The 27,744-nt window shown below is 51.8% G+C and overlaps 1 protein-coding gene across 4 annotated transcripts in view; it reads right to left on the reverse strand.

Moving 5' to 3' along the window:
• Positions 1 to 366: 366 nt before the first annotated feature.
• The window catches only part of USH1C (USH1 protein network component harmonin), a 50,377-nt gene continuing 22,999 nt past the window's right edge, over positions 367 to 27,744 (reverse strand). The window contains exons 14-26 of one of the 4 annotated variants that reach the window (XM_030917821.1): positions 27,315 to 27,439; positions 23,864 to 23,934; positions 18,356 to 18,508; positions 16,918 to 17,034; positions 15,869 to 16,351; positions 12,377 to 12,496; positions 11,189 to 11,239; positions 8,482 to 8,523; positions 8,026 to 8,079; positions 7,615 to 7,714; positions 4,645 to 4,754; positions 3,230 to 3,285; positions 863 to 2,155 (exon numbers count right to left, since the gene is read on the reverse strand). In XM_030917821.1, the coding sequence (XP_030773681.1) occupies positions 1,831 to 2,155; positions 3,230 to 3,285; positions 4,645 to 4,754; positions 7,615 to 7,714; positions 8,026 to 8,079; positions 8,482 to 8,523; positions 11,189 to 11,239; positions 12,377 to 12,496; positions 15,869 to 16,351; positions 16,918 to 17,034; positions 18,356 to 18,508; positions 23,864 to 23,934; positions 27,315 to 27,439 (1,807 nt within the window). In that variant the 3' untranslated portion in view covers positions 863 to 1,830. The other 3 variants (XM_030917819.1, XM_010370143.2, XM_030917820.1) reach the window with 3 other exon arrangements.

Consider the following 27,744-nt stretch of genomic DNA (forward strand, 5'->3'; position numbering starts at 1 on the left):
GTGACCTCAGGAGAAGCATTCGTGGCCGTGATGTTCTTGAAAGAAGCTGGGGTGCCCCATATCTTGAGGTGACCCTTTGGGGCTTCTGCCTTCAGCTCTGCTTTCTGGAATTGAGCAAAATTCCTGCCACACAGACTTCATCTCCTACCATCTCTGCTGAGAAGACACTGAAGCCCAGTCCAGCCCATCTCCTGCTTTCTCAACCCTCTGCTCCGAGCCAGCCCTGGCCATTTGATCACATCCTTCATGTCAGACCCAGATCATAGCACTGGGATCTGTCTATTACCCTTGAATAGGGGCCACAAACCTTATGGTTTCTTGATTTGCAGCCTTGAATCTGCTGCCCAAATCCATACTCACTCCTACAAGCTGGAAAAGAAATGTTTATTTTATTAATGAGCTCAGAGTAAGGTATGCAGTGACAATCCTATCAGCAATTAGAGCAGAGGCCAGAGGAGAAGGATGGAGAGAGAGAGAGAGACTCCAGTGGGGTCTTATTAGGGTTCAAGGAAGGAGTCCCCCAGGGCTGGGAGAGACCGAATTCACTGGGCCAGAGGAAAGGAATGAGAGTCTGGATCCCTGAGATCTTCTCCCAAACAGCTGGCTGCTCCCTCTCCTCCATGTTGGCCTTCATTAGAGTGGCCCAAGCTGTTCCTTATCTGGCTCTGGTTCAGGGCCAAAGGGATTTTGAGATTCCTGGGTGCTAGGTTCAGGTCCCAGGGATGCCGTCTGGTGTGTGCAGTGTGGCCTCTCTCAAGGCTGGTCTCAAGGCTTTGTGTTCAGGAGGTGGGGCCGGAGCTCACTGTTTTCTAGGGGTGAATTTGGTTTCCCCTTTTGGACTTCAGAAGAAGGTCCTGTAGGGAAGTAGAAACAGCCCAGGTGGGTGCAAGCCTTGCAGGTGCACACTCAGCCCAGCCAGAGCAAGGCCCCACAATGGGGCGCACCCACCCTGGCAGCATGAGGCTCTGCCAACCTTTGGAGACCCCTCTGGGTGCAGGCCCCAAGTGGCTACACACCAGCCACAGCCACAGCACACAAGAGGCCAGGGAGAAAGCGGGAGGGACACCTGGGATGGGGGGAGGAGGAGACTAGGAGGAACAGGGGTAAGAGTCCCTTGCAAAAGGCAAGTGACAGAAAACATAGGGCCACGCGGGCCACCACAGAAGCCGTGGTCTAGCTGGCCAACTGTCTTGGGAGCATGAGGCCCTAATGTTTTGGGAAAGTTGTAACAGAAAAGTCAAGTCCAGGCTTGGGTCTGCCCCAGATGCTGCCATCTGTGGCTTCAGGCCACACCAAACACCAGTTTCACAGCCACCTGCCAGCTCTGTCCACGGGCACATCCCTATCACAGGGTGAGAAACACATCCCACATCTGGGCTCCACGGTATATCCCACAGATAGAGCCCACAGCCAAGGAAGGGAAAAGGCAGAGAAGACAGTTTGTTCTGAGCACGGCTCAGGCCATGACAGGGCACAACAGGACATGAGCAACTCTAATCCACCAACCCTGGTTCTTTGGACCAGCCTTCAAAACCTCTTAATAGCCCTGGTTCTGGCCAAGTGTAGGGGCCAGGGTGGAGCAGGAGCTCCCAGCAGGTTGGCATTCACAGGAAGGGGAATTTTCACATTCTGTTGAGGACATCTCTTGGGGGCAATTCCAGCCAGGCTTCCTGTGGGTTCCTTCAGCCCCAAATGCCTGGTTTGAGGCATTGTCTGTGTCCCACAGAGAATGGTGCCCAGGGCTTCATCCTGCTCATTTGGGTGCTGCTTGGGACTCAAAGCAGGTCCCAGGGCCATGATGAGTCAGGACACCTGGGTCCCAAGCAAGTACTACAGACTGGGCTCTGTAGCACTTCCCCGAGGGGAGGGCTTTGAGTCTGAGGAATTCCACTGTGGCCAACAGCAGACCCTGGGCAGGACTTCAGGGATGGCACCTTGTGTACCCTCCAGACACCAGTCCAAAGAACCTGCTGACAGCGTGGGCAGCAGATGGCCACTGCACACAGCAGGGACAGACAGGGCCCTCTGGCCCGCCTGCCTATTCACCGTGGGCTCCAGCTGCAGGAGGAACCCGTGTCTGTGCACGGCAGCACGGTCTTCAAGAAGCTTTCGGACCGGCTGGGGGCTTTCTGCTGCGGAGGAGGGAAGAGAAGCACTATACACACAGAGCAGAGCAAGAAACACAAAACAGGCTTGGTTACTCCCAGGCAGAGCTCCATGGGGCCTCTCCTTTCACTGGGCTCCTGCCTCGGGTTCTGCCTAGCCTCTGGGTTCCAGAATTAGGAGCTGCCGGACCCTGGTTTCTCCAAGACATGTGTAGAGCTCAGACTCTGCTGGCCACGGGGAGCAAGCAGGCCCAGCCATGACAGGGAGGCAGGGGGTGGTCAGTGAGTGGGTGAGTGGTAGGTGGGTGAGGGCTGGGGAGGTGATGGGATGAGGTGAGGATGGAGTTGAGACACCACACAGCGGCAGAGAAACAGAGAAAGGCAGACAGATAAGAATGGATGCAGAACGACAAGGACAGAGGAGCAGGGACTCAGAGACAGGGATGGAGAGAAACAGGAAGAAAGAATAGGAGACAGTAAGAGAGAAAGGGGACTGGGATGAAGGGGAAAGAGGGGGGCTGATAAGAGTTTGACAGGAAGGAAGGAGAGGGCGAAAGACAGAAAGACAGAGAGGGAGGAGAAGAGAAGACAGAGAGATCCACAGGATAGAGACAGACACACAGGGAATCACAGAGAGACAGACTAGGCCAAAGCTCCCTGGAGATCCCACAAGGTGGGGACAAAAGCCTGTGGTCCTGGCTGCCTAGAGGCACAGTATGAGTGAATGCAGTTAGACATCAGGAAGACCTTCCAGAGAGTGAAGGATGAACACAGACACCTTCTAACCATCTACTAATGGGGTAGGGGATAGAGTTCTGAGTGGGGAATAACAATTCTGAGTCTTTGTCTCAACATCACTGCTTACTCGGTCTAAGACCTCGTGCCTCAGTTCCCCAGAGTAGAGAAGAATTTGGACAAGACTGCCCGGGAGGCAGCTCAGACACTGCTTAAGGACAATGACTTAGCTCTAGTCCAGGAGTTTTCTAGGAGCTCTGGCTAGGAGAAGCTGCGTGCTTGGGCCATTCCTTCAGGCTGGGAGAAGGCTGGGGGTGGGCTGGAGAAAGGTGGCTGAGATTCTGGAGAAGGAAGAGGAGGTTTCAGGCTAGGTGGCTGCACATACTTACAACTCATCGTCATACTCCTTTGGGGGGCAGACGGCAACCACAAGGTCGATCCAGTCCTGTGGGGAGAAGCCGTGTGACTCTGGGGCACACTCAGTTGGATGGTGTGTCTGCTCCGGCACTCCATCCCCATTTCTGGGCCCCATGGTCCAGGATCAGCGAGCCTGCACCTTCTTCCCATGGGCACACATGGGCCCCACTGTGGACTGCCATGGTCTGAGGACGTTTCTAGTCTCTGAGGCGTCGGGACTATAGAGGCCAGGGCTGCAAGGCGCTCGAGTGATACTCAGCTCCCAAATGTTGATCTATGGACTGGGGACAGGCAACAACCTCAGAATCACTTGGGGGAACTTCTTAAAAGTGTAGACTTATAGACTTGGCCCCTAGAAGTCAGGGGTGAGTCCTGGGAAATAGTACTTTTAACAACCTTTCTAGGTAATTCCGATGCACTTTCTGATGCACAACCAAGTGGGGGACTTCTGGCCCAGCTTTTTGATCCTAACACCTGAATCCCTTTTACTGCCATCCTTGACTTGCCCCTCATTCACTCCTTGGCTTGGATGTATCCCCTGAAAAGTATCAGAAATATCACTGGGCCCCTCTACCATGAACTAGTTCCTAATATTGAGCTGAAATCTCTCTCTCTCCCCTCCAGGACTTCCCTCCATCCAATCCAGGTCTTCCCTCAGGAATCAGAGAGAACACTTCTGCTCCCTCTGCCCTAATGCAGACCTTCAGATAATCAAAGATAGTCATCATGTTACCCGTGAGTCTTCTCTTCTCCACATCCCCTCATGTGGTAGCTTCATGGAAGCTACCATCTGGGTAGCTTCCTCGGCACTGAACTTAATACCTCAGGCTCGGCTGCCTGCATACAGTTGCACAGGTTGTGCATTGCACAACGTGAGCAGGCACCATTCACACTACAGTCTGTAAAAGGGCACCCCCTCAGACTGTGCAGTGCACAGCCTGGGCAACCTTATGCAGTGGCTCTGACCCAGGTGGGTGTCTAATGATCGCAGAGCAGATTCCCACCAGCCCCTCCTTCATCCTGGGTTCTCTGCTTTTGTTAATGCTTTCTGGTAGCCCCCAGAATTCTCTTGATTCTTGTTCAGTGTGCACTTAGAAAATACCTTAAGTCTTTTTCTTGGGTGACCTGTCATGCCCTGGCTTCTGGAGTCTGTTTGAGCCACTGGCTTTTATGTTCCAAGGTCAGGAATTGACATTTATTTTTCTGAATCCTATCTTGTCAGATTTAAACCACTGGCTGGATGGGGTATGTGGGTGTCACCAAAGTGTTGCCTGGACCCCAGATGCCTGCCCTGGGATGCAGCATCTGATTGTGAGGCCTGGCTGCAGAGGCCAGGGTTTGAGGCAGGCAGGTGAGGGAGGAAAGGAGGAAGGGGACTTATTCTTACCCCACCCTGATTCCAGGCCTTCTGCAGGGCAGCCTCAGCCTCCGCCAGGGTGTAGTCTGTCACAGTCTTGCCGTTGACTGCCATGATCTCGTCCCCTTTCACAATGCCACCTGCAGGCAGATGAGGCTGGTTGGCCAACAGGGCTGTATGTGACGCATGCCTGGCCCAGGGCTTGGCAAAGAGCGGTCATTGCCGGACCACAGAAGAGACCTGAACCTGGGTTCTGAAAGGTCATGTGGACTCAGAAAGCATGAGGGGAAACTAGCCACCTGGTTAGTGGCTAGTCAAAGGGCATTTCATCCCTATCCCATCCACATCCCCTTACCCCAGCTCAGGAGAACTGGGACATCATTGATGATGAGCCTCTGTTACTACAGAGGGAGACAGACCTGCATTTCCAGCACAGTATGAGGCCTGAGTCAATTCTGCCAGGAGGCCCTCTGTGTTGCTCAGTCATGCTGGCCTCTTCAGGTCCCTGAGCTGCCACTGCTCTCTCCTGCCTCAGAGACTTCATGTTGCTGTTCCCCACCTTGCTTTCTCTTCTTCTAGGTCTAAGAGGAAATGTCAGAAGGGGCTTCTCTGACCCCCACTCAGTCGAATGTAGATCTTGCCTATTCTCTCATAGCATCCTGGTCTTTTCTTATTTGGCATTTTTCACAATTTGTAATCATTAATCTGTTTGTTTACTTGTTTACTGATGGTCTCTCCCACCATGCTGTCAGCTCCACGTGGGCAGAGATTATCTTTCTGGTTCACCATAGTATCCCAGCACTTAACATAATGCCCGACACAAAATAGGATCTCAGTAGATATTTGCTGAATAAATGAATGCTGTAATAAGGTGCTCCTGGAAGAGATGCCTGGGATCTAATACTTTTGGGGAAAGCTGAGTTATAAGCTGAACAGAGCTACCCACTGCAGGATTTGTCAGTCTTTAATGTGCTAACATGCACTGTGGCTTTCCAACAGGTAGACAGATTGTGTGTCGTTTTCCACACCTCTTCGACATCAGAGCCCATTTTGGAGGAATTTCTCCCAGTCCTGATGTCCACTGAACATTCTCCAGGTCACATTGAAATAGATCACCCAGGAGACTTGTGGGCATGAAGGCCCATAGGAATGTGGTGTATGATACTGACAATGGCGGCCATGGCGGCTTAAAACACACGTGCTCCTAGGAAAGTCATCAGTGGCTGGTTATGTTCAAAGTGGTGCAGGACCAAACCATAGAAAGCAGTTGCCTCTGTGCAGGGCAAGTGGGGATGGATGACTTTCACCTTTTCATTTTGTACAAATCCAAGACAGAATCTCAGGGGTAATAAGGCAGTGGTTGGGTTGGAGCTTTGTAAGTGGGAAGGACCCAGGAGAGTCACCCATCCATCCTGGTCCCCTCTCTCTGCTAGACACAGCAGGCAGGTATCACAGAAATGTCACCAGGTGACAAAGAAATGAAGACAGAAGAAGAAGGGGGGGCCTGGGTGAGCACTGATAGGTTGGGGCAGCTGCCCAGTTGGGCAGGACCCCCTTCTATGACTGAAATAAAAGCTTAGAGTGTGAAGCCACTGAGGGCATGAGTGCAGAGTTGGACTTGTACCCAGGGCTCCCAATACCCATACCTCACCTTAGTAACCCACAGAGGCCTAGTTGCCAGCCCCCAAGGGCCTTTCCCCCTGTTTCCTGCCCCTTACCTCTTACCACCTCCATTCTACCTCCTACAGCTTGTGGTACAGCCTGCCTCCAGCCTAGGACTGCCTGGAAGGGATCTGCTCATAGGGTCCCCCACTCTGGCCTGGGAAGGTAAGAGGCCTGGGGCTCCTCCTCCAAGGGCACCTACATCTCCACAAAGGGCCACAAAGGACTCAGGAGCTTCCTTGACATGGAAGAAGAAATCACCAATGGAGGGGTTTCAGACACTGACAGGTGAAGGGGGTGATGGTTTGAAGCAAGAGACTGTGCCTGGGGTCTGCAAAGGTTTCACTCATCAGCAGAGGGTGTTTTTGTAGATAAAGGATAAAGAACAAAACAAAATGAGAAGAAAGACACAGGGTATGGGGGCCTCTGGCCCTCTGGGAAGGGACAAGCCTGCAGAAGACCTCTGACAGAGGTGGCACTTGTGCTGGACAGTAAAGCAAAATGACCAAACTGCCTGAATTAAATCCTGCCTCTGCCTTCTCCTGGCTGTGGGTCCTTGAACAAATACTTTAACCTCTCTGAGCCTCAGTTTCCTCAGCTGTAAAATAAGAATAATAACAGAACCTGCTTTCAGGGTTGTTGTGAGGATTAAGTGAGTTAATATCCATGAAACGCTCAGACACAGGACTGTGAGCCAGATGAATATTTTCTGGCACAAATAGCTTCTGGCTAGTTCTGGCCAAATGTTTGGCTCTTACCATCACTGAAAGGACAGGTAAGGTTTTGGGGGTTTCCACGTACTGCTCCTCTTCCTCAAAAGCCCTTTCTCTCCTTCACGAGGCTGACATTGACTAACGCTCAGCTCACAGTTCGCCCTTCTGAGGAGCACTCCTGGCCTCCCGCTTCCTCTTGGTGGGTTAGGGGCCCCTCAGAGTCCCCACAGCTTCCCTCCGCTCTGAGTTCCCCGTCAGCCCTTAGCAGACCATGCTGTGACTTTCAGTATGTGGCAATTCTGAGCCCGTCTCCCACCCTGGCTGGGGACTGCTGAGGGCACGGTGGCATCTGGCTTGGCTATGTACTCACAGGTCCCGGCACCATCCCATACCCCCAGGGATTGGACAGGCAGCCGGATGGATGGACCCGAGTGGGAGGGCGTCTCTCCAGCAACCGTCAGCCCACTCCAAGTGGTCACCTGTTTGCTTTCCTGGAGGGCCCCGTCTAATCTCTGTTCCAGGAACAGCTGTTCCTGGAAATCAGCCACAAGATGGTGGAGGGAGGCTGCGGACACCAAGAGGAAAGTATCATCCCCACACCTGGGTGTGGCTGGTCCCCACTCACCGTGCCGTTCAGCAGCTCCCCCCTCGTACACAGCAGAAACAACCACCTTCCCAATGGGGGAGTCCACACCGCCTTCCAGGGCCAGGTCTAAGGATCCCTCCTGGTTAGAGGAAAACAGACCTTAGGGAGCCAAGCAGACAGCAGCCTGTGGACCCCTGGGCACCAAGGAGTCTCTTGACAGAGCCACAATAAGAGCGGGAGAAGCCATCAGGAGAAAACGTGGCCTCGGTGCCAAGTGGAACCTGGGTATGTGGCCCTACAACAGAGGGGCATCTCCATAAGAGAGGGGAGGACAGTGGGGACCTGAGAGGTCACCCAGGAGTGATCTTGAAAGTAGAAGCAGGGAACCAAGGCAGGAGGGGCAGGTGCAGAGAGGGATGGTGGCCCACCGGCCTCCACATGCCCAGGTACCTTCTTAATGCGTAGGAGCCGGACGTCCCTCCCCATGATCTGCTCTGGAGTGAACTACAGGGAAAAAGACAGTGGGAAGCTTTGAGCTGGCCTGAAGGATGGCGCTGGGGGTAGGGCTGGAAGAGGAATCCAGGCACCTATGGGACACTGGGGCCCCACAGAGCACATGGGCAAGGGGACCGTGCCCAGCCCCACCCCTACTGGTCTTCAACTGGGGGTTCCAGGCCCCATGGGGACAGTGGACACACACACATGTATGTGCACCATACAGTTCACACTGGAATGCCCTTTGGAAGGAACCTTCGTGGGAAGAGCAGCTGGGGCATCATTGGGCTCCTCTGGGCCCCACCTCATCCCAGGACCCCAGGGCCCAGAATGCACCACTATCAAACACTCTAACCCCACCCTGCCCTGTTCCTAGGGTTTCTCCCCTGGGAGAGAAGAGTCATCTCTTACCACGGAGTAGGGGTCGAAGCCTTCCTCATATTTCCGAAAATCCTGGAAGCAAAGGGAGGGCCTTAGGGCAACAGAGCAGAGGCCCTTGAGGGTTAGGGCCAAGGAGGAGGAGGGTAAATGGTCAGACTCCAAGGGTCAGAAGTGAGGGACAGGGCAGGGGAAGGCTGGGCCAGGGTGGGGGATGCAGACAGGAGGCTGGCAGCCCCAGCAGCCAGGGCATTCCTGTGCAGGGACAAGCCGGAGGCTGAGGAAGACTTTAGAGGATCTCGACCCTGCCCTGCTTCAGCGGCACAAACGTCAGGGGCTGCAGGGGCACCAGTGATGTCTAGATGGTCTGGAGAGGCAGCGTCTGCCTTGCTGAAAGTCTCAGCCCAGCCTCAAGTCCTTTAGGCCCCACCTCATCTCTTTCAAGTCTCCACTGGAGCAGGCCCAGACCCTGGGGGATGAAGCCCAGGGTGTCTCCACCCAGTGCTCTGACTCCACAGGAGGGGACCATCCAGCTCAAGAGAAGGCTGTTCCTGGAAATCAGCCACAAGGTGATGGAGGGAGGCCACGGACACCAAGAGGAAAGCAGGTGGTGTCAAGAAGCTGTGCTTGCCTGGGGCTTGGCAGTGTTCTCATGTAATGCTCACCTAGAAGGCAAGAGGCCTCCCCAGATTCTGGGGAGCGCAGGTTGGCCCTTTAGCTAGGGGAGAAGGGAGGACACACAGCTCAGGGGACCTGGCTTGATGGGGGATGCTGTGGGGACAATGGCTCCAGGCTGTAGAAACAAGACAGTGAGGTGGCACCTGAACACATAGTGAGGTAGTGCCTGAACTAGGTGGCCTTCCTTGGGAGTCATACACAGTGAATGGGAGCCAGGGGCACCCCCAGGCTGAGGGGCCAGGATGCTAAGCACAAGGGCAGCAGAGCCACGGCTGGTTCCCATGGAAGGTGGGAGCGGAGGAGAGCCCCGTGGCAGGCCTCGCCGTCTGAGTGGAGGCACCCGCAGCATGCAGGTCCCTAGACCACACCAAGTGTCCCCTGGGGCCCATGGTCTGCATGGCGGGGAGGCCACAGACTCCCCTATCCTCAGAATGCACCAACTAAGTTCCGGGCACAAGACGAGCACCAAATATCAGCAGACAGATCCCTAAGCATCTGCCTGGCATCCCTCCTCACTTGGCTTAATCACCCAGGCTCAACCCCAGGAGGCCATGAGCTCAGCTCAGCTTGGAGGCTACATCCAGGTCAGTGTGTGGGCAACACACAGAGGAGGGGGCACAGCGAATGCACGGGCAAGAGGGATCATTGGGCAGGGTGTGGAGTCGATGTTCTGTGACTTTGAGGGCCCTACTTGCTCTGGCTGTTTCTCCTGGAAGGCTGAGAACTGCTGGCTCTGGCCTCCTTGCTCCATGATCCTGAGAACAAGCTCTCAGGGATGGGCCAGATGGCAGGTACTTGTGTTTTGTGTGAATTTAGATCAGAGACTCATAAGTCACAGCAGCTGGTCAGCCCTTAAAGAGGCAGCCCAGCCCCGCATTCAACAGAGGAAGAAACTGAGGCCCAGAGAGGTGATATTCATGCCCAAGGTCACCCAGTCAGTGGGAGGGGAGCAAGGGTTTGACTCCAACTCTGGAGCCTAGACTCCACACTTCCCTGCCTCTCTCCCTGGGAGGGCTGTTTGTGCCCTAAACTGCCAAGTCCTGGAAGGCCTCTTTTGTGACGACAGTGCTTTAAGGCAGGATGGTACAGTGTTTAAGAGCACAGGCTGCAGAGACCAACCTCCTGGATTCAAATCCAGGGATTGACATTAGCTGTGCCATTGTGAGCACATTTTCAAATCTCTCTGTTTCAGTTTCTCATAGAGAAAATGGGTATGATAATAGCACTTACCACCCAGGGTTGCTGGAAAGATTAAATTGACAAATCCCTGGGCTGGGAGCAGCCTCTTTTGCTGACACCTGTGTCTCACTGCACAGTTGATACCGTCCCTCTGCTCCCTGCCTGTAGTCAAATCAGCCTGTGGTCTGATGGTGGGTTATCAGTGAGGAGGCTGGAGAAGCCCGGGCTGGCTGCAAGATCTCCCTCTGTCCTGGGGTTTCTTTCATTGGTGATGAAACAGCCAATCCAATGGTTGGCTCTGTGGAGGTACCCCAGGAGGCAGGGGGGTAGGTGGCTGCCTGCCTAATGTCACTCAGAGGACCAGCAAGGACTTCCATGCCCCTGTGCACAGGAGTACCCTAGGCACAGGGAGGACCTCAGCTACCACCTCTTCCCTGACGCTGGTTCAGTGTGAGGCAGGGTTGGTGAAGCTGTGATCTGTCCGGAGAAGAAGAGGGGAAGGTACAGGGAGACACCTAAGCAGCCCCTTCCCTCTCTCCTAGGGCTGCAGTGAGGGCCCATCTTAGCCTCTGTGGGCCTCTGAGGGTTCCTTCTGCCCTGCTCCTCTCTGGACAAAGAGCAGCAGAAGAGGTGAGTGCCCAGGGATCCTGCTGCTGTCTCAGCTCATGCATGGGGTCTAACAAGCCCTGGGTCCCCATCTGATATGAAATCCTCCCCAACCCCTGCACAGGAAATGGAGGACACAGCTCTGGCCTGACGCTTGGTGGCAGATGGGGACGCTGTGGACCTGACCAGGTACTCCCAGAGACAAAGAAGTGGCACAGAGTGGGAGGGATGGGGGGTGGTGGGGAGACCCCCAGACACACAGTGGGTATCAGTTTACTTGTCTGAATGCTGTCTGATAAACCACCATCCTCTTCAACATCTCCTGTGGCTGCCAGAGGAGAAAAAAAAAGTTCCACACTGGATGTTACCAAAAGGTCTTGTCTGCCCCCTGGTGCCAGGCCTCGGGCCTGCCATCCTGGGGCTGCCCTGCCAATGTCCTCCCCGAACAGACAGTCTGGCTTATGTTAAGGGCCTGCTCAATGCCCAAAGATGCTACCCAGTTGTCGTCAAGCAGACACCACCATTTGACATTAGCCAGAGACCATGACATGGATGCATCCACAGGCTGTCCCAGGAGCAAAAACTTAGCTCTCTAGGGAGCTGACAGGACAGCTAAGGCCCAAAATAAATATCTCCGCTGTCCTGCCTTGACATTTGGATAGAGTTTCCTTGAAAGGGAAGTTAAAATTTTGACATGACTATCTTCTCACTGTGCATGGGAGGCCAGCCAGTGGTCGGTACCTCTGGGAGGTGCACACGAATCCTAGCTCCCTTAGCTGTCAGTAACTGAGGCTGGTGGACATTTCCCACTTCCCCAGGATCACACCTCAGACTCCCAGTCCCAGTGAGAAGTAAGAAGTAAGTTGGAGAAGGGGAGTGAACCTGCTCTGGCCAGTTCTCCATCCGAGGGTGTTTCTTGCCAGGCCACAACAGGCCTTAGGGCAGGGGCCAGGGCACCTGGAATCTCTGTAGGTTTTGGCAAGATGGCAACGAGGGTAAGAGTGTGGGCTTTGGAGCGTGAAAGGCATGAGGGTAAGTATTAAGTCCAGGCTCTGCCTGGGGAACCTGGTGCCCCTCTGGTAACCTCTCTAAACCTCCCTTTCCTTGCGTGTTAAACAGGATGACCACAGGAACCATCTCACAGTTTTGCTGTGAGAATTAATTGAGGCCATGCAGAGCCTGGCACATAGTAGGCTCTTCACAGGTCTTAGCGAATATTATTACTTTCAGACAGAGCTCCAGACTTCAATCTAGTGGGAAACAGAAATTCCATTGGTCATGTCAACATCCACTTACACCCATGTGGCCTCATCTCTTGGCCAATAAGAAGGTTAAGAGATGGCATCTGTGATCTGCATTTTTGTCCCACCTCACTTGCCCTCCACTCCGGAGACAGCAGAGCCCAGGGGAGGTAGCCCTGGTCTGCTCCTCTAGAGACAACCTGGAGGGGACCCAAGGGGCTTACCAGAACTTCAGATTTCACAGCTGGCCTGTAGATGAAATTGGGCTCCTGGTGGACCATGACAGGTTTGGAGATGGTGGACACGCCAGGGCCTCGTGGAGGCTGTGGGCTTGGGCAAAATGTCTGCAGGAGTTAGTTTAACAGGGACCCAGGTGAGGTCATGGTGGGGTGGCCAAGGCCAGCCATGCTACTTCTACACACATGCAAATCTACACCCATGCACATGCGAAGCCAGCCTGGTTCATTCAACCTGCTGGAGGTCCTGGGCGTGTGATCTTCACAGAGAGATGAGAAGTCCATTGGCCACAGTGTGGGCTGAGACCACAGAAACTACTGAGTGGCTCTAAGAAATCAGATGCTTGAGCTAGAGCCTGGCTTGGGGTTGCCTGCAGCCAGTGTCACCCAGGAGACACACTTTCAGACCCCTCTCTCAGTGGTCATGGGTGCTATCCAGTGTCCCTTGTCTTTAAGGGCTGTCTCTTTGGCCACAGCTCCAGTCCCTGGACCACAGTGTGAAGCATCTGCTGTTCCTAGTGGGTAGGCACATAGTCTCTAGAGGCCATGGGGTAAGGACTAGGAAGAGTGGCATCCAGGGGAGCTGATGCAACCTGTCTGCTTGGCTCTAACCCACTTGATCTCCTTGGGCAATATGTATCAAATCAGTTCACAACCCTGCCCCAAGCCCTCCCAAGAGTCCCCATCAACTACTGAGTTCATTGGCCTGACCCCCAAGGCCTTTCATGAGCTTCTCTATCTTCCTTTTCAGCCTCATCTCTCACTCCTCGCCACCCTCCTCACACTGCCTAGCTTTAACCTCAAAAAAATGCCAGGCTTTCTTGCCTTGAGGCCTTTACACGTGCTCTTTCCTTCTTCTGCTTTACCTCCCAGGTCTTAGGTTGGGCATCACTGCCTTCTGGAAGCCTCCCTTGAACTTACCTCTCCTCCACCCCTCTTCCTTATTATAGCACCTGTGCTTCCTCCATCTCCACCCTGATGGTGTGGCAGGTGCCTACTTTTCTTTGTTCCCCACCAAACTGTCTTGAGAAGGGAGGCTGCAGCTGTCTATCTAGCAGGGGCTCCCAGTGCCCTGCATAGTGCCTTGGCATATAGTAGGTGCTCAATAAGCATGTGTTGAATGAATAAATGAATGACTAAATAGTATGGTGAGCACATGGGACAGTGCCTGTGTATAGATCTGGCCCTGAAAACTCCCCTATGGGAGATGCTGGTGTGGCAGGCACAAGTGTCAAGCCAACACAGACGTTTGTTTCCATGACTTGGGGCCTGCTGGTGGCTGGGCTGACTGTGTAGGCATGTGGTCACTCACACTTCCTGCTGCAGCCCTGATGACACCTTGCCAGGGGCATGCAGGGAGGAAGAGGGTGGGTGGTACAAGGGTGAGAGGTGGGCCAGATGAAGCCAACCAAACAACAATCCCCTGGACTTTGAGGCTGGGACAACCCTGGCTTTGATGTCGCTTACGACATTTGTGGTCCAGTTCTTCAGACGCTCCTTATGTTGGGGGGCTTTTTGCCTTCCCTGGGCTCTGATCAGGAACTAACAGTGGGAACTTCGTGATGCCTTGAAGAATCTGAGAAATCTGGACTCTGTCTTGAATCTTGACCCTGACTCAAAGTTTTGCTGAGACTAACTGAGATTGCTAAGATCCCAGGTTTGTAGCTTCACCCAAATTTTCTTGTACTCTGGACTATCAATAACCATAGTTAATGTCTACTGAACATGCACGATGTGCCTGCCTCTCTTGCCATTCTTAACTTAGAATGTGTTCATATATTAACTTATTTGATTCGAATAGGTAGCTGCCATTAACATTCCTATTTTTGGACAGGGATGCCCAGGCTAAGATAGATGAAGTAGCATGGGTTCAAAGTCATCTAGCTAGTAAGTGGCAGAGCCAGGATTCAAACCCAGGCAGTCCGACTCCCTGCTACTCCAACTTGCCATATTTATGTTCCCTGCACTTACAATGCCCTTGCTCCCATCCTCCACATGTTGCCACCCCTCAAGGCTCAGTTCGTAAGCGCTCTACTCCACAGAGGTGTCTTCAACCTTAATCCCTCCCATAGCGCATGGCTTATGCATATTTTATAGCGGAAGCTTGCCTGGGCAGCAGCTCATCCTTCAGATGGTAAAGTCCTGGAAAGCACAGGCATGTCAATCTCCTCCATATCCTCCTCAGCACTGCTCCCCTCTTCCCCTCACAGAGAGAGGCCCCAGGCAGGTACTTAATCAATGTGGAATCAAATTTGTTGAGGAAAAGCTACTGCTCATCTTGATGGAGGCCACTTACAGAGAAAAATGTGCAAGGCTAACTCAGCCCTAGAAACCAGCTCCTGGCTGGGCTCTGGGGGAAGATGTCCCCAGAACAGGCAGATTTCTTCCTATCGAAGCTGCAGGGCTCACAATCCCAACCAGAGGTCCTGAAAGGGTCCCTCTGAGAGTCTCCCCCTGGAAGCCGCAGCCTTGCTGGCATCTGGCAGTTTCTTCACTCCCACCTTCTTTGTAAGCTCTCCTGAGTGCCCTGAGATGCTTGTCCTGCTCTCCATGCAGGAACTCAAATCCATGCAGGGACAGTTAATAAAAACCACTGGTCAGGTGCTATTGACTATGCCCTCCCTCAGCAACCCCTGCTACCGTCAGCTGACATGAGATGCTTTTGCACTGACTCAAGCCTGGCCTCATGGCTACGGGAGTGGAATAATATTTTGTTTTTCCCTTCATGGGATCCAAGCTCCGTGTCTTCCTCAGAGATTGCATGTTTCAAAATAGTCTTTGGATTACAAATAATTAATAAGAAATATGTCTTTTTCAGAAAGACACGGTTCATCTTCCTAACATCCAAGAAAAACATTCCTATTCTTTTAATAGTAAATTATTTCTAGGAACTCTCTCTTCATTTTTTCTATAGCGGGAAATTGGCCAGAAATTTCTGGGTGTTACACTTCAAGCCAGTGCAGTTGGCCAGTACCGTAGAAAACGGCACTGGAGTGTCCTAACACTGCATTTGATGGTACAGCATTACCTGTGCCCTGCTTCCTCCTCCCCTCCCTTTTCTCCTGCTAGATCAGGAGTCATTTCCCATATTCAAGGCTTTCTGGGATACTATCAGGAAATGACTGGATGTGACCGAGTGCTGGCTATTCATTAACATAGCCTTCCAAGTCCTGCATTGAAAGTTACCAGCCTACACTAGCAAAGAAGAGCTAAGAGAGAGCAATGAATATCAAATGGACACACTGTTGCTTACCCCAAAGGTCCCAGGCCATTCATCATACAATATAGCACTTCAAAATCAGTGGGAATCATATACATGCAGGATGTCCACACATGCACACGGAGGGGACATTCCTGGAAAATGGGGTGAGATGATGTTTCTTTCTGTCTCCACTCTCAGGAGCAGTGGAGGACATGGGAAACAGCAGTTCTCCCCACTCTTCCTACTTCCAAACATAGCATTCAGAACAGGGAGAGTACCTTTGGGGTGGGTGGGAAGCTCCGTTCAGGGACAGGGGAGTTGGTGGGCTTCCCACTGTGGTTCTTTGCCTCCCAGTCCTCCACTGGATTGCCTGTGTCCCCAGTGCGGAAGGGGTGGTTGCCCAATGCTTCTTCCAGTGCCGAGGGCAGTGGGCGGGTGGGAGTGAGGTCTTGGGTGGGAATGGATGGAGGGGGAGGGATGGGAATGGGGGGTGGAGTGCGCTGCACCCATGGGGAGGACGAGGCACTCACATGGCCAGATGAGGGAAGGACAGGGGGCGCCGGGACCTTGTGGGGTGGGTTGGAGGGTGGAGGGTGGGGCATCACAGGCAAGGCAGAGGGAGTTTTGGGAGGATAGTAGAACATGTCCAAAGGGATGTCGTCCAGGTCAGTGGTGTGCAGGTGCAGTCCGCCTGCAAAGCGTCTCAAGGGTGGGGCCAGGGGAGACACAGAAGGCAGAGGAGGTGGGGGCCCTGTGGTCATCTGGGGGGATTGCAAGGAAGTTCTGTAATTGTGACTCTGATTGGCTCTCCACTTCGCAATACATCGAGCACTATGCTCTTCTACTCTGTTTTTCTTGCTACTGGAGACCCACTACCCTTAAACTAGAACAATGGGGTGCCAGTCCTCTGCCACCTGGATGCCCAGCTGAGCCCATACTAGGCTGCTGGTAGACAGTACCCAAATGCAGGAGATCCCCAAGTTATGCCATCTGTGGATGGTAAGGTGTTCACATAGTTCATCCTCTAAACTGGAATGCCCTTGAGAGTGTAAGGGGGACTCTTAGTCATGATGCCAGGACAACAGGCCTAACTGGGACTATCTCAGATGAGATGGGACTTAGTGTCACTCTGGGAGTATACCCAGAAATACAGACGTATCTCTCCTCCCCAAGAGGGGAGTGGGCTGGTAGGGGTGGGCCTGGACAGTGGATGGGCACCTGTGAGGCTAGTGACGTTTGCTAGTTGCCATCTCACCTCCCACTGTCCCCACAGTGGATCATTCTGAAGGCAGCAGGAGGGTCTGTGTGGAAAGAAGGGCTCTGTTACCTCTGAAATCTCATTATCAGCAGAGGAAATCTGCTCCAGGCGCGTTTGACAGAGCCTCTCCACCCAATATTGAATCTTTTCTGATTCTTCAAGGTCTTCCCGCTCTGTCTCAGACACCTGGGACCCAGGATCGGCGCAGAAAGGAGAGGACAAAGGGCACATTTGAACAACATGTGGACAGAAATAGCATGAAAGCACTCCTTTAAAAACTCCAGAGTACTGTGAGGTGCATCAGCTATCTAGAAAGAGACCTGGGCTTGTTCCAACTGGCCCTCAAGGAGGTGGCAACGAGGGAGAAGAGAGTGGCGGGGTGTCAAGTTCACTAAGCAGAACTTGTAGGCAAAATCAGAAAAGGGGCTTATGTATTGTGAGGGATTAGCTGGATCCCAGATCCCCATGAACCCCGAGGCTCTTATGATTTTCCAAGAATGGTGTTTTTTAGCCTCCCCCCGCACATTCCAAGAGTTTAACTTGACTCTTTTTTTTTCCTGCTCCATTCTGCCTTGCCCTCAGGAGCACAATCTTATTTTTAATTTTGTAGCTAATTTGTTCATAATGTCAGATCTAATGCATTTCACATTTTCCAGGACTTCTCTGGTTTTATAATCGAATCAAATTGGCATTCTGATTCATGGATGCGTTAAAGAGAAGCAGAAACAATGATACCTCCTACAGCTGGGGAGTTAAGGTTACCCATCTCACCTAGCATAGGAATTATTCATGGTGGAAGGTTGCTTTGGACATCTCTTCAGGGGAACAGCCTCAGATATATTCCCAGGATGATGAGGTCGAGCCTCAGACACACCCTATGTTGATGGGAGCAGCCTTAGACTCATAGCCTGATTAACTGGGAGATAGCCTCAGACCTACCACCTGCATAAAGGGGTTAGTCTCAGACCCATATTCTCAGAGCCAAGCTAAGTTGGGTGGGGGGGGTCTGGTCTTACAATAACCTGGGAAGGGAGGCCAGAATGATTCAGACTTGTAGACAGGTCAGTGGAAACATAACTTCAAAGCTATAAGCAAGGCAGAAGGGTTAGCCTCAGACCATACTCTGAGTAGCCTCAGAGGCATACCTAAGATGGAGAGGCCTAGCCTTAGACTCTGGTGGGGTAAAGTGAAGAGGACAGACTCAAGCCTCTAAGCCAGGTGTATCAAGGGCTAACCTGAGACCTACCATCTGGTCAGAAAGGCTAGCCTCAGACTCACACCCCCCGAGCAAGGAGGCTAGTTTCAATTCCTAAGCCAGGAGCTAACCTCAGATGGCCCTGAGCAGGTGGCATGATCTCTCTCTTCAGGCTGGGGAGCAGGAAAGGGCTCACTCCACCCTTGTACGCCATTTGGGGAGAACAACTCCAGCTGGTCCTATGGGAGCACGTGGGAAACGACCACATTGTGTCCTAGGGATGCTTGCCTGGCCTGCAGGCAGGACACGTACCTCCTGGGCCAGCCGGTTGATCTTTAGCTGCTTTTCCTTCTCCAGCATTTCCTCTTTCTCTTTGTAAAGCTTTTGCTCAAACTCCAGTTCTTTCTTATTCTTTCTCAAGTCCTGCAGGCTGTCATACTTGGCTTTCTTCTTATCTTTTCCTTTCTGAGTAGATGTGGCATTGTTTATATTGACAAGAATTACAAATAGTGTCGACAGCACGGCACACAGGGCATCCAGCCCTCAGATAACACAACCATCCCATGGTGAGCACCTCCCCCAGCTCTGTCTCACCACACTGGACATCAGACCTCAGGTTTAGGACAGGAAGGCCACTGTTACCTACTGCAGAGTGGGAGACACATTCTCTTTACCAGCCAGAAAGACTGGCTTATTAGTTCACTAACGAGCTGTGTGGCCTTGGCTAAGTTCCTTAACCTCTCTGGGCCTGATTTGCCTCATCTCCAAAATGGTAAAAATACCTCCCCCACAAGCTTGCCACCCAGTACCAATGAAATAGCAGCTATGAAAGAACTTTGTAAAAGTTTTGTATAAATAAAAATATAAAATAAAAATAAATAAGTGCTATATAAATAAAGGGCATTGTGTTGATTTTCCTGTATCTGGCACATGCCTTCTGCATCATCTCATGTTCAGATTCACAGATGCATTCTGGGACATTCCAGAGAAAATCTGGGAGGGCTGGCAAGCCTCATCTGTAGAGGTCCTGTCCTAAGCTAGAGGTAGTGGGAGTCACACTCAGACCTGGAGGCTCAGAGCCAGGGACATCAGATTTTACCCACATGCTTAAACTCTGAACTATTTCACGCTGGAGAGTCTGGACCCACAGTTTCCTCTGAACTGGGCCCCTCTACTGAGGGCTAGCTGGAAACTGCAGGACTGGGAGGCAGGGGATGGAGAGAATGGCTTAACTGCTTTATACTCACCACCAGGGTTCTAGAGGATTTAGGGAAGGACATGAAAGGCAAATAGACTCCTTATTTTTCCTGTAGGAATTAGACCCACTGAGCCTGCATTCCTGGCTGCTTCTCTCATGGGGTTGCAGGGAAGCCAGGGGCTGAGGCAGGAAGAGAATGATCATTTATGAACTGCCTCTGTGCCAAGGGATTTACACCAATGATCTCCTATGTAGGTTTATCCTCCTTCTTTGGTGAAGGAGCTGAGGCTCAGAGAGGTAAAGTCCCTTGTTCAATGTCAGACATCTTGTAAGTGATGGTGCCAGGATTTGGACCCGAGTCTTCGAGGCCCCAGTTTTTCTATGGTGCCCTGATGAGCTGGGGGCAAGGGAAACACGGCAGGAGGGAGGGTCAGCCTCCATCATGCACAGCGTGGAGGACACAGCAAACACCCAGGAGAAGGGCAGCAGAAACAGCCCACACCCTGGGCAGTTTCTGGGGCAAAGAGGAAACCCCCTGTTCACTGAGCTCACTCACGCCCCCAACGAGCCTTCTGGGGATCTGCTCTTGAATTTCCTGAATCATCGTAGCCTCCAAGGCCAGGAATGAGGAGCTGAGCTCCCTAGCAATGAACACACAACATTCATCCACAGCTGGAGGGACTTGGTGGGCCATTATGGACCTCTGAGGACTCTTCCTAGCTCCTCTTCTAAAGACACACACCTCCGTGCACTGCTAATGTGTTCTGGAAATGGTCACCTCTGTGACCCACCTCCAGAGCAGTGTATGAGCCTCTCGAGAAAATGGTTCTCACTACTTCAGAGTGCTGTTTGGTTCCTTGCCTACCTTGTTCACTAGACTCAGTTGATAGATGAATCCCTGCCATCGTAGTAGAGATTCAGACAGCAATTTCCCAAGAGAAGCCAGAAACACTGCCTAATGGTAGCTTGCTAGAGTAAGAGCCTGGCCTCCTCCAGGACCACCATGAGGAGAATGGCCATTGTGTTGCTTAAAAAAAAAAAAACTACCAGTGCTAAGATTATAGAGTCAGGGCTTCTGGGCGGGGTAGTAGTCAGTTTCTGTCTCATGCCCAAGAAAGTCACATCTGTACAGATGCAGAGGGCAGGTTGCCCCATGGCACTTCCCACTGATCTCAGACTAGCCCCACACAGGTTACTTAGCTGTGTGTGAATCTGCCTTCCCTGCCAGACAGTGGGCTCCTGCAAGTAGGGCTGGTCTGTGTGAGTGACTTAAGCAATTCTGATGAAAGGGCTTAGTCAGAATCATGAATCCTTCAGGCCCCGGCATAAATTCTGTGGGGCCAAAGGCCTGGGAACCTTGAGCCCCACAGGGATTTACTGCCAAGGTGGAAATAGAAGACATTGAATCTTTATATTATTATTGTTATTTTCTTGAAACAGAGTCCTGCTCTGTCACCCAGGCTGGAGTGCAGTGGTGCAATCTTGGCTCACTGCAGCCTCTACCTCCAGGGTTCAAGTGATTCTCCTGCCTCAGCCTCCCGAGTATCTGGGATTACAGGCATATGCCACCACACCCGGCTAATTTTTGAATTTTTAACAGAGACAGGGTTTCACCCAGTTGGCCAGGCTGGTCTTGAACTCCCAAACCTCAGGTGATTCGCCTGTCTCGGCCTCCCACAGTGCTGGGATTACAGGCATGAGCTGAATCTTTCTATTTTTTAATAAAGGGAATTTATGCACAGATGATCATGGCCATGGATGCCCACTTGCATTTCCTGGGGACTTGGCGTTCCAGCTGCTGGGAGACAAAGAGTCTCTCACGGCTCTAGAAAAAATGATGATGGGTTTTCAGAGCCAGGACGAGGGGCATGGTTCTGTTGTCCTTTCAGCTGTCAGTTACACCCATGGCCTGTCAGTTACATCCATGGCCCATCAGTTACAACATTCCTTTTGGTCCAGACTGAGAGGGGAGGCAGATGGGGCGATTGTGCTATTAATTTTACCCAGAAGCAATTTTTCTCTTTTTTTGGTAGTGAAAATGAAAACCAAAATGCCAGCTGTTTCTGGAATAAGTAGATTAAGGAATAGGGGAAAGGCAGCCCTAATTCTTTATCAACAGCACTTTCAAGGACATGATTTCTGATGGGAGGTGGTATATGGAGAAGATTCTCGTTCTTTTACGTTTACATGTTATTAGTGTCTGAAAAAGGTTTGACATATCTGTCTCATTTATTATTTTTTTCGAGTAAAATTCTATGTGTGTGTGTGTGTGTGTGTGTGTGTGTGTGTGTGTGTGTGTGTTTTGTCCTCTCTAGCTGAGTTCTAGTAGAGGCAGTATATAGAGAAGAATTAGAAATCTAACCCAATGAGGCATCCTAAGCCACCAAAATCAGCCTGTCAAGTGAAACAGATAGTCTTATGAGACCAAGGCCTTTCTGAGACCAGGACAATGTGGGAAGGAATTCCCTGAGGAACTCTGTTCCAAGTTTATTCAGTGCTGTACAAATCATGATCTATTTTCCTAGATACAGGCATTTACCTCTGTCAGGAAAAATATTACTGTTTGTTATTTTAATAGCAATGTGCTGGAGTAAGGGGGTAGATTTTCCTGGCACAGTTAATATTCCCATTTTACAGGCAGGGAGAAGTTATATATCCTCAAGGTCACTCAGCTGCCAGTGCTCTGGTTTCTGGGGGACCGACATCTTGCCAGAAAGCGCTGGTCAAGTGATAACATCCAATTTAGCTCACCCAGATTTATGCTGTTGCCTGACTTCCAAATACCAAGTCATCTTGAATGTCCAATTACAGATATTAACAGCAATGTTTTCACAATCAAATGTCAATGTGATTTAGAAAGACAAGGACAAGAGAGTTTTACAAGGCCTGGAGATATTGTAATAAGATTTAGAGAGAAAATTAAAGGTCCTAGAGATTGGAAAAATGCATTATCCTGGGCACATGCACAGATATTCCTAGGAGAGGGCTGTGCTTGGAGTGGGTCTCTGTCCTGACCTGAGGCAGCAAATCTCCACCTCGTCAGCCAGGCTGCATCTGGCACAGCCGGTCTCATAACATGCACTAGGTACACCCACCCTGATAATTCGCTCTGTCTGACCCCAAGCTTCTGGCCTTAGTCTCTAGTTCTACTTGACAGAGAAACAAGGAGAAGCTTCCTGCCCCTTTCCTGTGCCCATCAGGGCCGGCGCTGATGCACACAGTGCCAGATGGTACTTGGGTAGGTCTCACACCATGGATCCTTCTCCCAATGTTGCCTTTGCAATGGCACCCTGCCATCTGATGTCAGCCTGACACAGAGATGCAGATGGGGTTAGCCTTCCAAGTGAACAGGCCAAGTCACACCATTTAGTGTTGACAGGACAAGGAGTGTTTGGGAAAAGCCAAAACCCACAGCAAACTCAGCAGCACACCAGCATAGCACCCAACCCTGTCCTACCTTCCGGATAGTTGGGAATTTGCCATCGTAACGATAAAACCACCCAAAAGCTATAAGAACACAGATAACAAAATGATGAGACACAGTTCATTCAGCTCAGCCAGAGCATCCATGGGCAGCAGATGGGAGCTGGGTTCCCAAGGAATGCATGGCTTTGTGAGATGAACAGCATTGGCCAATCTGACAGCAAAACTGCACCCTTTGTCCAACTCTGCTTACCTGACCTTGCGTTGGTTGCAGAACAGGCCTAAGACCACCTGAGAAAAGCCCCAGTTCCCAGGCCCTGGGTCACTCTCAAATGCCTCTCCCCAGAACACTGGCTTCAGAAGTCAGGCCCAGAACATCAAAGAGAAAACCCCTTGTGGAAGGATGAGCTTTTCCAAATCACAGTCTTCACATACAAAGCCTTGTTGAAAGAGAACAAGTCCTTTTCTAACCCATGTCTGGTCCCTCCATACAAGAAATGGCTCAAGACAAAAGGGAGCCTGGGTGTCTGCCTAGAACTGTTGTTCGACACAACAAAACTGGCTTGTCTCATAGTGCAGGCCAAGTCCTCCACTTTCAACACTGAAAGAGAAGGCAGCGGCTGGGACAGCTCTGGGAAGGACAGCTCCAGCAGGAGTGGGCAGGAGATGTGCCCCCAGAAAACATATCCTCATCCAGTCCAGATAACCAGTGCACCAGCCCCCTTCCTCCCCTAGGCCATAGCTCCACAAAGTAATAACCCCAATCTGAAGCTCCCTGGGGCCAAGAATGATGGCTGAATTACCCACCCCGGACCAGCCTGAGTGCCGGAACAGGATGCTGAAAACCCCCTGCTGGACCAGACACTACCTCCTTAGTTACTGGATTTGGGAGTGGTCTAGGGGGTCCTGGGGGAGGGGCCAGAGCAGCAGAGGGGGAATTTGGCAATATCTAAATATTCAAGCCAGCGGTTCAGTGGTACCGGTGTGCGACAGCTGATCTACCACCCTGGGGGTTGAGTCCTGTCCTCTACACTTTGTGTACAGTGCTTTGGCCAAGCCAGGGCTTGGAGGAGCTTTACAGACTCTAGTGGCCCCTATACATGCTGGCCCCCTGAAGCTGGGTGTCTGCACTGTGGTCAGGAGGAGGCGGGCAGGGCAAGCAGAGCAGCCAGGCCAGGGAGCAAAGCGGGGGCGCGAACCTGCTCTCCCTGCTCCTCCGTGCCTCCATCCGGGTCATCTGTGGGCTCGAGCTCAGGCTCCACTCCCTGATCTACCGGGGAAAAGAGGAGGAAGCTGGTGAACCAAAAGGGACTTGGGAGACCAAGAGGCTGGAGAAGCTTCTCAGGAGTGTGGAGACCTGTGATCAGCTTCCTCCAGGGGAGTTGTGAGGTCAGGGTCAGGGGACAGAGGTCAGGAGCGCAGAGCAAAGGTTTTTTGCTCTGAGCTGGTGCATACCGTGCTTTCAACCTTGGCAGCTTTAGTTTATCTGTCTGTACAAAGGGCTAACAACAGGAAACTCAGATCTGAGGGCAGCGTGAGAACCATTTTGTAGGATCTTGGGCTGAAGGCTGGGAAGTGCAGTGAGGAGGATGGGAATATCTGAGAATCGCACACATGTGAAGGCAAGGGGCTGCAAAGGGAGAAAGACCCTCCTGCTTTCTGCTTATCACCCTTGCCTTGGAGTTTTGGGTCCCCAGGGGATGTCTGAACAGTGTGGGCAGCAGATGGAGGCTGAAGGTCCTGAGGAGGTGGGGACATCCCAAAAGGTAAAAGGGGCACCTGCAGTTAGGAAGACCTGAATTTTGACATAATGTGGAGAGAAGAGCAGACCCTCCATTCCAGTGTTTCCAGCTTGGACTCTGGCCTCCCTAGGACTCTGGAAGGTAGTGTACCAGTTTGCTTGTGAGCTGCTTTTTAGTATTTTAAAAGCTTAACAGAACTTGCCCATTGGCCTATGCAAAGGCTGTTAAGTTCTTTGGCTCTTGGCTCAAATTACATTTACCCAACAGTGGAACCCTGATGCTCCCTTACTAACAAGGGCTACTTAATAAAACAATGGAACACAAATGATTATTTAATAGTTTGTTAGGAAAATAACCTCAACTTCCAAATCATGGGGTCTCTTGTGGTGGAAGTGAGGGAGATAGTTGATGGGGCCTTGGATAGGGAGAGAAGGGTGGAGATCTCTTAAACATCTCCCTCTTTCAAGAATCCCTCAGCTACTGGATCCTTAGTCAAGGCTGCCCCGTCAACTCCCATGCAACCACCTACTGCCTAAGCTAAGGGAAGGTCTGTTAGGAGCCTCCGTGGTGGTGTCCTGGCCTTCAGGGCTTGGCAAAATGTTGGGGGTCTGCTGGATCAGCCATGGGTAGGTGGGCTGCAGCAATTTTAAGAGCTCCCTGGGGCAGGTTGGGGGGCAGTCAGTCCCAGGCACAGCATTAGGATGAGTGACTTCATTTTCTAGGTAAGAGATGCCCCATGCTCTTTTATTTTAAAAAAATGCAGGGCCCGGGGTCAGGCGCGGTGGCTCTTGCCTGTAATTCCAGCACTTTGGGAGGCGGAAATGGGCAGATCACTTGAGGTCGGGAGTTCAAGACCAGCCTGACCAACATGGTGAAACCCCCTCTCTACTAAAAATACAAAATTAGCCGGGCATAGTGGCGCATGCCTGTAGTCCCAGCTACTTGGGAGGCTGAGGCAGGAGAATTGCTTGAACCTGGGAGGCAGAGGTTGCGGTGAGCTGAGATCACACCATTGTACTCCAGCCTGGGCAACAAGAGCGAAACTCCGTCTCAAGGAGAAAAAAAAAAAGAAAAAAAAAAGCAGGGCCCACCCCTTGCAGGCATAGAAGCCTGAGTCAGGTATAACCCATTGCAAACTGGGTCCCTGAGTTGAAGGGTGGTTGGGTAGGAGCTGGCTGGGGCCCAGGCCTGCCAGACCATGCTAGTCCCTGGGGAATAGGGAGTAAGGCAGGAGGTGAGCTGGCTCAGGGACCTCACTGCATTTCCTGCCTTAGGTCCAAATGAGAATGAAATTGCTGGTGCATACTGAGACAGATAGAGGCAGCAGCTGTCCCAGCTCAGCAGGCAGGCGGGGGTCATCCATCCTGTGCTTTGTGGAGCTGCCTAAGATTACATTTACCTTGAGCAAATGCAAAATTCTTCATCTTTTTACTCAAGGAGCTTGATTTGGTTAAAAAGCACTAAATAAATAACTAGCTAGTGAAAGGGTTTTTATTTTCTATTGTTCCTGAGAGGGTGTGTTTGCTGTGAAGCTGAGGCCCAATTTCTTGGAAGGTACCAAATTGACTAGGATTACTTCCATGAGAAGCAATTAAAATCGATTTCTCTCCTGAAGCTCCTGTTTCACTCATAAGAGCAAATTAGCTGCCCATCTGCAACAGGGATCATTCATTGGGAGCTTAGCTCTGGCCACATCCTCAACTGATACTGAATGTCATGGGGGAGGCCGATGAGAGTGTGCTTTGTCCTTCGGAGAGGACCAGGAGATGACACTGCCCTGCTGCCAGGAAGAAATGTGTTGGGAGCTGCTTGCCTGCACCAGGGAGGGGTGAAATGGAACCATCCAGATACCCTGCACCTCTTCCTTGGTGCAAATGGCCTGTGTTGGCAGGTTGACATTCCCATAGGTCTCAGATGTGACCCAAAGTTGGGGACAGAGCTGTTGAGACCCCATCACAGCATGCCAAATGACTGCCCCACAGCAGAGGTGGGGAACCTGGGCTCTTGAGTCCAGATTCGCCCCTAGCTGGAGGTTCCCAGGTCAGCTGGGCACAATCAGCTGGAGTAAGACCTGTGTCAACTATAAGTCAAAACAGCTGGAAGACAGGAATAAGGACCCAACCAGCAATCCTGGACTTGTGGTTGTCATGACCTCTGTTTTCCTCTGGCAGTGTGGGCTGCCTCTTAAAGAGGCATCTGGAAACCAGGGTTGAGAAGGTGGTCAGGGAGCGGGTGGTAGAGGCCTAGACTGAAACTGGAGGTGAGGATGTGGGACAGATGAAGAGAGGAGATGGTAAGGAGAATATGAGCTGAGGCTCCAGAATAGCACGGCCGCAGCCAACAGCTGGGTGTCTGGGAGAAGCTTCCTAGTCCTGTTCCTGCCTCCATCCTTGGAGTGGCGTGACAGTGGTCCACGTACAGGGATATAGGGGCTGGAGACACTTAGTAAGCTTCTCCCACAGTTATGAATCAAGCTTGGACCACCAGAGCCCTTCTCTGATGTGAGCTCCTTCCTCTCTTTTTTGCTACTGGCTTCACCCCAGTCCCTGTTCAGAACAAAGTAGGAGGAGGGCCCGACACCCAAAACACTAGGACGGTAATCCCATGAGCTAGTCCACTTTCGCCATGCCCCTTATTCCCTCTTTAGCAGCCTGATAGCCTGCCCACATCAGTGTTGTGTGGGACCTGGGAGCTGGGTATGTGGAGCTGGCCCGTGAACAAGCGGAGCAGACAGATCCCTCCTACCTTGATGCTGGGGCAGATGGTCTCTGACCCACAGCTGCCCCTCCATGAAGGAACCGCAGCCCAGAGCACCAAGGGCTATTCACCTGGCACTGGTGGTGAGGGGAGGGAGGGCCAGCATTTCTGTCTAGTCCCCTTAGCCTCTCCCCCGGCTCATGAAACTTACACTTTGGCTTGCGAAGGGGTACTGGGTGCACCTCAGCAGTGATGGTTTTAGGCAAGAGTAGCTGTTCCTTTGAGCCCCAGTCTTCTTCCCATTGCTTCTTAAACTTCTCTTCCTCCTCCACAATCCTGAAATGAGACCCCCATGCTTGTTATTGGAGTCAGAACCATCATAGGCCCATCTCCTACATTTCAGAGAGCCTCAACGAGCCCGGGGGAAGCCTCGTGGTTCTAGCTGTGGTGAATCAAGTAAAGTCCCAGAGCTTGTATTCTAAATTGAATGTGAACCCCACCTTGGCAATTATATGAGATTATGTTCCAGTTACTATAATATGACAGGCTTTACTACAAATAAAGGAGGACCCACCAGGGGATGAGAGAACCAGGTAAACTGGTTCTGGAGGCAGCCTCTGGCTGACCACACTCCCCCGAGC

Source organism: Rhinopithecus roxellana, chromosome 15, assembly GCF_007565055.1.
Source record: "Rhinopithecus roxellana isolate Shanxi Qingling chromosome 15, ASM756505v1, whole genome shotgun sequence".
NCBI classification, from domain to species: domain Eukaryota; kingdom Metazoa; phylum Chordata; class Mammalia; order Primates; family Cercopithecidae; genus Rhinopithecus; species Rhinopithecus roxellana.